This window comes from Ipomoea triloba, chromosome 13 (assembly GCF_003576645.1).
Source record: "Ipomoea triloba cultivar NCNSP0323 chromosome 13, ASM357664v1".
NCBI lineage: Eukaryota > Viridiplantae > Streptophyta > Magnoliopsida > Solanales > Convolvulaceae > Ipomoea > Ipomoea triloba.
In genome coordinates this window covers 15,593,182-15,605,658 of record NC_044928.1, presented here as the reverse complement: position 1 = coordinate 15,605,658, position 12,477 = coordinate 15,593,182, and the positions used below count along the sequence as shown (strand labels likewise).

The following is a 12,477-nucleotide window of genomic DNA, read 5'->3' as shown; positions in this document are numbered from 1 at the left end:
CAAAACTGTTGAAGTGGAAGGAGAGCGGCGGCTGATGCGAGAAGTGGTCTCTGGCTCTGAAGCGGGAAGATAAAGTGAGGCAGACGACAGTGAGCTGTGAGAAAATGAAATAATGAATGTGAAATTGTGAATGAGTGAATTAGGGGTGAGCTAACGGCGGTTACATAACCTACCCAAAAACCGAATCAATGGTACCAATGCAGTAACACTGTTTTAAAATTTACACAATTGAAACTCCATTGGTTATTTCTCAAAAATTTACATAAAATATTAATGAGCAAACTTAAAAATTTGAGACACAATAATTTTCAAACACTGTCCAGACTCCAGAATTAATTTCTCAAATATTTCAAACATTGGTCATTTCTCAAAAATTTCAAACATTAACAACAAGTGTCAGTGAGTTTTTTGTATGAAATATGTAAAAATTTAATGTATGAAATCCAGAGAGTCGCAACAATGGCAGTGTATGAAATCCATTTTAATTTTAATATGTAAAAAAATAAAAATTACTTTGGGCCTTACGGTGACTTAATGAAGCAAAGCTGAGTGGCTGAAGGGTAAAGCTGAGGTGGGGTTCGCAGAGCCGCAGAGTCGATGAGGGTGTGAGGACTGAGGAGCGAGAGCGGAGGTACAGAGGCGGTGAGAGACGTGGGAGAAGGGGAGAACCGTCTGTGGTTGTAAGGAAATAAGGATTACGGTTTAGGGCTATGGTATTTTATGATTTGTGTATTTCTTTTGGGCTTTTGGTGGTAGAAATGTAGAATGAATGGCAGTATTGATATTAACTAGTGTTATACCCGTGCGATGCACGGATGAGATTAATGCTATTTATTAAGCAGAAAATGAATATTTTAAGATTAGGAACTTAAATGTTATTAAAAACTTCATGGTAGAGAATAAAAATTTACAAAAAGCATTTGACCAACATTGTGCTGAATTCTACTTAGGTACGATTGTGGAACTACATGAAAATTCAACAAATATATTATTTACCAATAATAATTTAAAAATTATTAAAAACTTCATGGTATACAACATTGGTAGTAGAATTATTACTCTCTCCTTCTTCGTTCGCTATTAGAATTTTTAAACCTTTAGGGTTGCTAATCCTTGAAGCAGCAACGTATAGTTGTCCATGAACAAATACCGGTTTCCTTAACAGTAACCCTACATGTGTCAAAGTTTGACCTTGACTCTTGTTGATAGTCATTGCGTATGAGAGCATTAAAGGAAATTGCCTTCATTGGAATTTAAAAGGCAATCTTGTATCAGTAGGGGTCATTGACATCCGTGGAATCAAGACAATTTTGTCCGCATTGTTTCCAGTTACAATCTTTGCTTCCACAACATGATCAGATAACCTTGTAATGATCAATCTTGTACCATTGCACAGTCCCATCGAGTGATCTATGTTTCTCAATAACATCACCGGAGAGCCAACCTTTAAAGTTAAAGCATGGTTAGGGATTCCAGAAGCTTTTAACCCATTTAGAAATTCAGGAGTGTGCATATCATTTAGAATACCATCACTTGAATCAGATTTGCAGACGGTGTCGCAACTTAGATAGGTCTTGCTTTCAGCAACATGCAAATCAGTCATATACTCATTGATTGCATTGACCACATCTAGTGTTGGAGCCAAAATTGCACGACTTTCCATGTATTTTTGCTGACAACAACCCTCCTTGAACATTGGGAATATGCTATCAACAATTGTGGCTATGTGATCACCAGGGGATGGCAACAACATTTCGTTAGGGATTTGGACATTTGCATAACCATCATTAGGCCCCCCCATTGTCCCATCTCCGATAGCAGCTAACCATGACGCAAATTGTTCAACCTTTTGCATATCCACTCCTGGTTCCCTATTGTTCAGTCTTAGATTCTTTGTTAACCTAAGAACTTGACACGACTCCCACAGATACGAAGAGTTGATTGAAGCTGAAACAATATCTTGCCTCGAACCTTTAGGGACGACTGGCAAAATTTGTCTAAAATCACCGCCCAAAACCACAGTCTTGCCACCAAAGGTTTTTTTGTTACTATGAGGATCACTGAACCGCAAGAGATCACGCAATGTCCTATCAAGTGCCTCGAAGCAGTGTTTGTGCATCATTGGTGCTTCATCCCATATTATAAGTTTGCACTTGATAATTAATTCGGCAAGGTGGCTGCCCTGAGTGATGTTGCATGTGGAATCTTCGGTAACACCAATTGGTATTGCGAATCTTGAATGTGCAGTTCGACCTCCTGGCAGAAGCAAAGATGCAATACCGCTAGATGCAACATTGATGACAATATCACCCTGTGACCGTATTTTTGCTGATAATGCCTTCCAAACAAATGTTTTCCCTGTACCACCGTATCCATATACGAAGTAGAGGCCCCCATTTTATTGTTGTATATCATGTAGAATAGTATCGTATACAACGGTTTGCTCATCAGTCAATTGCTTTTCCATCAACTCACTCTCATCTCTTAATGCAACACGATCATAATTGAGCTCAGCAAACAACAGCCGATTATCACATCGCCATTCTGAATCATAGTTTGGAATTGGCATTTGAGGATAATCGCTCAAGGTCTTGTTGTACAACTGTAATAATCGCTCAATTTCAATCAGCACCGAATTCTTCTTGTCATCATCAGATAAACACAACTCTGAATCTGTAAAAAAAAATGTCACAAAAATAATTTCAAAAAATTATACAACATAAAGAGAATATTAAATAACCTTTTCACATACCTCTTTCTTGCAACACTCTACGTCTGTTGTATTGTACATCCTCTGATAGGTGATGCCAGACTTCATTCCAAACATTTTCCGGGCGATTAACCAAGTTTGAGGTAAGTAATATAACAAATAATTTTCTCACTGATGCAGCAGTAGACCACTGACTTGCTTCATTAATTGCATCAATGTACTCTTTATCATCATCTAACAACCCTCTTGCATAGCAGGCATCTCGAAAAGTTGGATATATTACACCCTTATATGACTTGATGTCTTCAAAATTTGTAGGACCTCGAACTACATTTAGGAGACATCTCAAGTAATATATTTCACCACTTCCAGGAGGTACGTAAAAAATCCGTCCAATGGCGAACCCTTTCTGCCTTGGATGACACTCTCTAATATCCTTCTTCCACACAAACTTGGTTGGCATGTCAATATAAGGCAAGGACTTAGCAGAATCATATTTCTTGTTAGCATCAAACCATGCAGTGAACATGCTTTGATTTACTGTCAGTCGATTAAGTACACTTTCTATACGGTCATCATCCTCAAACACAACTGATTGGCAATCTGGAAGATGAAAACTTAATCTTTCCACAGGAGGATGCCTAAATTGGACATCAAAGCTAAGAAGTCTCCAAGCTGCCTCGCAGGCAGAAACATACCTGCAATCATAATACATGCTGATCTCATCTACAACCTCATTTGACCGCTCATCAGTGGTGCTCCTGTAGAATTCCGCTGTGACCCTATCATTACCTTTGTTCACATACTTAAATAGATACTTGATTGACCTAGATTGGTTACACCATTCTACGTTGATGTGGGTTTTATATTTGAGAAGCAAGTATCTATTATGTGGTACGACATATCTGCTATCCAATTGCACACCATTCTTTTCCACAGTTTTTNTGGTGCTCCTGTAGAATTCCGCTGTGACCCTATCATTACCTTTGTTCACATACTTAAATAGATACTTGATTGACCTAGATTGGTTACACCATTCTACGTTGATGTGGGTTTTATATTTGAGAAGCAAGTATCTATTATGTGGTACGACATATCTGCTATCCAATTGCACACCATTCTTTTCCACAGTTTTTCCATTGTCACGACGCTTGTATATTGGATACCCTCATCATCCCAAGTGGATACATCAACAAATTTCTTTGGGAAGTGTTTTGAACACCTGTTGTTCACCATGCACGGAGATTTGGGCTTTTCTATTCCACATGGACCGTGAATCATAAATTCTTGAACAGCTTGGTAGTAATCAGTGTCTAATTCTTTGTCAGGAATTTCTGCAGAAATGAAATTATCCATAGTTTCTGATGTAAAGGGTATTACCAATCTTTGTAGGANAATTGCACACCATTCTTTTCCACAGTTTTTCCATTGTCACGACGCTTGTATATTGGATACCCTCATCATCCCAAGTGGATACATCAACAAATTTCTTTGGGAAGTGTTTTGAACACCTGTTGTTCACCATGCACGGAGATTTGGGCTTTTCTATTCCACATGGACCGTGAATCATAAATTCTTGAACAGCTTGGTAGTAATCAGTGTCTAATTCTTTGTCAGGAATTTCTGCAGAAATGAAATTATCCATAGTTTCTGATGTAAAGGGTATTACCAATCTTTGTAGGAATATTAGAATGTGAGCGTGTGGTAATCCACGCTTCTGAAATTCAATAGTATAAACCACTACACGAAAAGCAAAAAAGTATAAGTTAGATGTAAGTTTACTATATTATGCATTAAAAAAGTTAAAGCAAATTTGAAACATATTCTGTATTATGAATTAACATAATTAAAAAATGGATGATACCTGCAGTGACAACACCAAATAGATTCCCTGACCGTATTTCTTTCACTAAAGAATCTAACTTCATCTTGAACTACATATAATGTCTGGCCTATCTTCGGTTTTCAAGTTGCATTTTTGCATGTATCTTTGAATCTCGGGCCACTTTGGATTACATGTGAAAGTGATAAATAAGTTTGGATATCCCTTGTGTCGACAAATTGCCATTGCATCCTGATAATTCTGAATCATATACCTAGCACCGCGAGTGAAGCTGGATGGTAAGATTATTCGTTTACCTTGTTTGCTGGTATCAACTTCTCCTCTGGTCAAAGCATTTGAAAGTCCTTTATACGCTTCACATCTCAATGCATTTTGATTGTTTCTAATATAGAGAAGCCTGCTAGATTCCACCATGGTGTATGCATCTACCAGAAATTGCTGGAAAAGTCTCCTAGCATATAGCATTGTGGATACTTCATTCAACCTTTCATGTATCCTAAAAGCGAAGAACTCACGCTGTGATACACGAACTCTACCACCACTTTATTGGTTTCTGGTGACATTGAATTGAATATCTTCTCTATAACCGTCTTCGCCGTACGGGAAGAGAATAGGATACTGCAAAGGTAAATATGCTGGATTGAGCTCATTTATCCTCTTTAGGCCACCTGCCTTACTCTCAACAAAAATATTTCGTTGACCCATTGTGGGGTCCAAGTAACCAACGATCAAGGCAGCTACCTCATATACAGTTGGTAAGTTGTATGTCCTGGCATCACCATTTCGTTTACCAATCAACCTCATCTTAAACTCTAGTCGTGGATTAGATTCAATCCGATTTTTTGCTAACTGGAATGATTTCACCAACACATTGTGATCATCTAAATCTTGCTTAATATCTTCCACTATCTTGACATGTAATTGATCCATATTCTGTGAAACGCTGATACATAAGCAATGAATATAAGTTTCTACAACATTCAGCATTTAACAATGAATTATAATAGTAAATATAAAGTAAACCAAGAGTATTACCTAAATGCGTTGATGCGGTTTTCGACCTCATTTTCTGTGTCATGGATGTATAGCTGAGCAAATTTTGGCTTATTTCCTTGTTGCAGAAGTAATCCTCCCATTAAATGAAAGTTTTGTCCATTCATCCTAAAAATGGGTGGGGAATTACCCATGTTTATGGATTTGTCGACCTTTGCTCCTAATGAAGTAAACAAAAACATGTTATTGTACCTCCTAATGTGTTGTACAAATTCTTTTTGTTTTTGTCCTTTAGTAAAAAAGAGGTCAAAAATCCTTTTAGGAGGTATGCGCATTTTGGGCAGCTTTATTTTCCCATGTCCACAACACGATGAATATTTTGGTCTTCCGTTGCGCACAGACTTATTGACTCGCTCTTCAAACTAGTAGATTGCATAGCAATGTTCACAGATATTACTAGGGTCACCAATATCGTGGTAAGTGACTATAACATATATTCTACTTATATTATGCTTGATGTTTTGTGGTTTGGTGTGTTTTTTTGAGACAATACTTTTAGCTAATGAAACTTGAATCTTATAAATAATGTTTACAGCTTATTAATATATTCTGTAGAAAAAAATTGAGGCTTACGCCTCAATATGCCTCGAGGCTTACGCCTCGCCTCAAATTACAAATCGCCTCAAGGCACGCCTTCGCCTTTTTAAATCTTGTCGGGCTTATCAATTATTTTATTATTTTATTTTCGGGTTCAGGTTAGCCCTAACCCTAATACTCGGATTGTCGAGCTTATCAAGCAGGCTGAACCATTTGAACTAAAATTGAAAACCGAAGTGTTGAGCACATTAAAATTTAAATCAAGTAGTAGCAATTGCAAGTATATTTCTAAGAACAATTTTTTATCCAAAATAAGTTAACTAGTTAAAGCTAATACGGAGTAATTAATTTAACTTCAAATCATCATTTCCATTTTATTCTAGTAGTAGCAAGTGCAGTATTATTCTAGTTTTAACTACATTTGAGCAGAAGTGCTCTTACAGCTCTATACTAGTTTTGTGGTTCTAGGAAACAATATTCTTTATGGTTAAGTATGTTTACATTTGACATTACTTGTTCTAAGAGCTTTATGGCCTAGAGTGTTTTTGGTTTGTGACTCTCTTGGCAAAAAATAAGAACTCTTTATGCATTTCATTTGCAGTTTGGTAACTTGGCGTGGGCTACTCCAAAACATGATGTTAAATTGTTAAAACACCCACTACAACTTCCTACAAAACTTCAACCATTTCCAGAGCTTAATAGTTAATACCCAAATCTCTAAAAACCCAGAAAGCACAGAATTACAGTTTAATACAAAATTTTTTATTACAGATTACAAAATACACATTCACAGTTTAAAGCATTCAAAATTTTCAAGCAAGACTCTGGTACCCACAGGCAGTTTAGCCTAAGAAAACAGTAGTACCGGTACCAAAAAAAACCTCAAGTAAATGGAGGAGATTGGAGGCCTGGAAGGCTGGAACATACCCAGTTACCCCCGGCCGAGAGCAGCACGTTTACATGGCACCGGCAAAACTGTTGAAGTGGAAGGAGAGCGGCGGCTGATACGAGAAGTGGTCTCTGGCTCTGAAGCGGGAAGATAAAGTGAGGCAGACGACAGTGAGCTGTGAGAAAATGAAATAATGAATGTGAAATTGTGAATGAGTGAATTAGGGGTGAGCTAACGGCGGTTACATAACCTACCCAAAAACCGAATCAATGGTACCAATGCAGTAACACTGTTTTAAAATTTACACAATTGAAACTCCATTGGTTATTTCTCAAAAATTTACATAAAATATTAATGAGCAAACTTAAAAATTTGAGACACAATAATTTTCAAACACTGTCCAGACTCCAGAATTAATTTCTCAAATATTTCAAACATTGGTCATTTCTCAAAAATTTCAAACATTAACAACAAGTGTCAGTGAGTTTTTTGTATGAAATATGTAAAAATTTAATGTATGAAATCCAGAGAGTCGCAACAATGGCAGTGTATGAAATCCATTTTAATTTTAATATGTAAAAAAATAAAAATTACTTTGGGCCTTACGGTGACTTAATGAAGCAAAGCTGAGTGGCTGAAGGGTAAAGCTGAGGTGGGGTTCGCAGAGCCGCAGAGTCGATGAGGGTGTGAGGACTGAGGAGCGAGAGCGGAGGTACAGAGGCGGTGAGAGACGTGGGAGAAGGGGAGAACCGTCTGTGGTTGTAAGGAAATAAGGATTACGGTTTAGGGCTATGGTATTTTATGATTTGTGTATTTCTTTTGGGCTTTTGGTGGTAGAAATGTAGAATGAATGGCAGTATTGATATTAACTAGTGTTATACCCGTGCGATGCACGGATGAGATTAATGCTATTTATTAAGCAGAAAATGAATATTTTAAGATTAGGAACTTAAATGTTATTAAAAACTTCATGGTAGAGAATAAAAATTTACAAAAAGCATTTGACCAACATTGTGCTGAATTCTACTTAGGTACGATTGTGGAACTACATGAAAATTCAACAAATATATTATTTACCAATAATAATTTAAAAATTATTAAAAACTTCATGGTATACAACATTGGTAGTAGAATTATTACTCTCTCCTTCTTCGTTCGCTATTAGAATTTTTAAACCTTTAGGGTTGCTAATCCTTGAAGCAGCAACGTATAGTTGTCCATGAACAAATACCGGTTTCCTTAACAGTAACCCTACATGTGTCAAAGTTTGACCTTGACTCTTGTTGATAGTCATTGCGTATGAGAGCATTAAAGGAAATTGCCTTCATTGGAATTTAAAAGGCAATCTTGTATCAGTAGGGGTCATTGACATCCGTGGAATCAAGACAATTTTGTCCGCATTGTTTCCAGTTACAATCTTTGCTTCCACAACATGATCAGATAACCTTGTAATGATCAATCTTGTACCATTGCACAGTCCCATCGAGTGATCTATGTTTCTCAATAACATCACCGGAGAGCCAACCTTTAAAGTTAAAGCATGGTTAGGGATTCCAGAAGCTTTTAACCCATTTAGAAATTCAGGAGTGTGCATATCATTTAGAATACCATCACTTGAATCAGATTTGCAGACGGTGTCGCAACTTAGATAGGTCTTGCTTTCAACAACATGCAAATCAGTCATATACTCATTGATTGCATTGACCACATCTAGTGTTGGAGCCAAAATTGCACGACTTTCCATGTATTTTTGCTGACAACAACCCTCCTTGAACATTGGGAATATGCTATCAACAATTGTGGCTATGTGATCACCAGGGGATGGCAACAACATTTCGTTAGGGATTTGGACATTTGCATAACCATCATTAGGCCCCCCCATTGTCCCATCTCCGATAGCAGCTAACCATGACGCAAATTGTTCAACCTTTTGCATATCCACTCCTGGTTCCCTATTGTTCAGTCTTAGATTCTTTGTTAACCTAAGAACTTGACACGACTCCCACAGATACGAAGAGTTGATTGAAGCTGAAACAATATCTTGCCTCGAACCTTTAGGGACGACTGGCAAAATTTGTCTAAAATCACCGCCCAAAACCACAGTCTTGCCACCAAAGGTTTTTTTGTTACTATGAGGATCACTGAACCGCAAGAGATCACGCAATGTCCTATCAAGTGCCTCGAAGCAGTGTTTGTGCATCATTGGTGCTTCATCCCATATTATAAGTTTGCACTTGATAATTAATTCGGCAAGGTGGCTGCCCTGAGTGATGTTGCATGTGGAATCTTCGGTAACACCAATTGGTATTGCGAATCTTGAATGTGCAGTTCGACCTCCTGGCAGAAGCAAAGATGCAATACCGCTAGATGCAACATTGATGACAATATCACCCTGTGACCGTATTTTTGCTGATAATGCCTTCCAAACAAATGTTTTCCCTGTACCACCGTATCCATATACGAAGTAGAGGCCCCCATTTTATTGTTGTATATCATGTAGAATAGTATCGTATACAACGGTTTGCTCATCAGTCAATTGCTTTTCCATCAACTCACTCTCATCTCTTAATGCAACACGATCATAATTGAGCTCAGCAAACAACAGCCGATTATCACATCGCCATTCTGAATCATAGTTTGGAATTGGCATTTGAGGATAATCGCTCAAGGTCTTGTTTTACAACTGTAATAATCGCTCAATTTCAATCAGCACCGAATTCTTCTTGTCATCATCAGATAAACACAACTCTGAATCTGTAAAAAAAAAATGTCACAAAAATAATTTCAAAAAATTATACAACATAAAGAGAATATTAAATAACCTTTTCACATACCTCTTTCTTGCAACACTCTACGTCTGTTGTATTGTACATCCTCTGATAGGTGATGCCAGACTTCATTCCAAACATTTTCCGGGCGATTAACCAAGTTTGAGGTAAGTAATATAACAAATAATTTTCTCACTGATGCAGCAGTAGACCACTGACTTGCTTCATTAATTGCATCAATGTACTCTTTATCATCATCTAACAACCCTCTTGCATAGCAGGCATCTCGAAAAGTTGGATATATTACACCCTTATATGACTTGATGTCTTCAAAATTTGTAGGACCTCGAACTACATTTAGGAGACATCTCAAGTAATATATTTCACCACTTCCAGGAGGTACGTAAAAAATCCGTCCAATGGCGAACCCTTTCTGCCTTGGATGACACTCTCTAATATCCTTCTTCCACACAAACTTGGTTGGCATGTCAATATAAGGCAAGGACTTAGCAGAATCATATTTCTTGTTAGCATCAAACCATGCAGTGAACATGCTTTGATTTACTGTCAGTCGATTAAGTACACTTTCTATACGGTCATCATCCTCAAACACAACTGATTGGCAATCTGGAAGATGAAAACTTAATCTTTCCACAGGAGGATGCCTAAATTGGACATCAAAGCTAAGAAGTCTCCAAGCTGCCTCGCAGGCAGAAACATACCTGCAATCATAATACATGCTGATCTCATCTACAACCTCATTTGACCGCTCATCAGTGGTGCTCCTGTAGAATTCCGCTGTGACCCTATCATTACCTTTGTTCACATACTTAAATAGATACTTGATTGACATAGATTGGTTACACCATTCTACGTTGATGTGGGCTTTATATTTGAGAAGCAAGTATCTATTATGTGGTACGACTTATCTGCTATCCAATTGCACACCATTCTTTTCCACAGTTTTTCCATTGTCACGACGCTTGTATATTGGATACCCTCATCATCCCAAGTGGATACATCAACAAATTTCTTTGGGAAGTGTTTTGAACACCTGTTGTTCACCATGCACGGAGATTTGGGCTTTTCTATTCCACATGGACCGTGAATCATAAATTCTTGAACAGCTTGGTAGTAATCAGTGTCTAATTCTTTGTCAGGAATTTCTGCAGAAATGAAATTATCCATAGTTTCTGATGTAAAGGGTATTACCAATCTTTGTAGGAATATTAGAATGTGAGCGTGTGGTAATCCACGCTTCTGAAATTCAATAGTATAAACAACGACACGAAAAGCAAAAAAGTATAAGTTAGATGTAAGTTTACTATATTATGCATTAAAAAAGTTAAAGCAAATTTGAAACATATTCTGTATTATGAATTAACATAATTAAAAAATGGATGATACCTGCAGTGACAACACCAAATAGATTCCCTGACCGTATTTCTTTCACTAAAGAATCTAACTTCATCTTGAAAATCCTACATATAATGTCTGGCCTATCTTCGGTTTTCAAGTTGCATTTTTGCATGTATCTTTGAATCTCGGGCCACTTTGGATTACATGTGAAAGTGATAAATAAGTTTGGATATCCCTTGTGTCGACAAATTGCCATTGCATCCTGATAATTCTGAATCATATACCTAGCACTGCGAGTGAAGCTGGATGGTAAGATTATTCGTTTACCTTGTTTGCTGGTATCAACTTCTCCTCTGGTCAAAGCATTTGAAAGTCCTTTATACGCTTCACATCTCAATGCATTTTGATTGTTTCTAATATAGAGAAGCCTGCTAGATTCCACCATGGTGTATGCATCTACCAGAAATTGCTAGAAAAGTCTCCTAGCATATAGCATTGTGGATACTTCATTCAACCTTTCATGTATCCTAAGAGCGAAGAACTCACGCTGTGATACACGAACTCTACCACCACTTTGTTGGTTTCTGGTGACATTGAATTGAATATCTTCTCTATAACCGTCTTCGCCGTACGGGAAGAGAATAGGATACTGCAAAGGTAAATATGCTGGATTGAGCTCATTTATCCTCTTTAGGCCACCTGCCTTACTCTTAACCAAAATATCTCGTTGACTCATTGTGGGGTCCAAGTCACCAACGATCAAGGCAGCTACCTCAGATACAGTTGGTAAGTTGTATGTCCTAGCATCACCATTTCGTTTACCAATCAACCTCATCTTAAACTCTAGTCGTGGATTAGATTCAATCCGATTTTTTGCTAACCGGAATGATTTCACCAACACATTGTGATCATCTAAATCTTGCTTAATATCTTCCACTATCTTGACATGTAATTGATCCATATTTTGTGAAACGCTGATACATAAGCAATGAATATAAGTTTCTACAACATTCAGCATTTAACGATGTATTATAATAGTAAATATAAAGTAAACCAAGAGTATTACCTAAATGCGTCGATGCAGTTTTCGACCTCATTTTCTGTGTCATGGATGTATAGCTGAGCAAATTTTGGCTTATTTCCTTGTTGCGGAAGTAATCCTCCCATTAAATGAAAGTTTTGTCCATTGATCCTAAAAATGGGTGGGGAATTACCCATGTTTATGGATTTGTCGACCTTTGCTCCTAATGAAGTAAACGAAAACATGTTATTGTACCTCGTAATGTGTTGTACAAATTCTTTTTGTTTTTGTCCTTTA

General features: G+C 37.3%; 1 protein-coding gene and 1 pseudogene across 1 annotated transcript; both read right to left on the bottom strand.

Annotated features, from left to right (window-relative positions):
• Positions 1-5,018, bottom strand: part of LOC116001262 — a 9,045-nt pseudogene extending 4,027 nt beyond the window's left edge.
• Positions 5,019-9,709: 4,691 nt separating this feature from the next.
• Positions 9,710-11,604, bottom strand: LOC116001261. Its single transcript, XM_031241148.1, has 4 exons — positions 11,208-11,604; positions 10,749-10,966; positions 9,867-10,629; positions 9,710-9,786 (listed from the first exon to the last, which is right to left on the bottom strand). The coding sequence occupies exons 1-4, from the start codon at positions 11,602-11,604 to the stop codon at positions 9,710-9,712; spliced, it is 1,455 nt and encodes a 484-aa protein (XP_031097008.1).
• Positions 11,605-12,477: the final 873 nt, after the last annotated feature.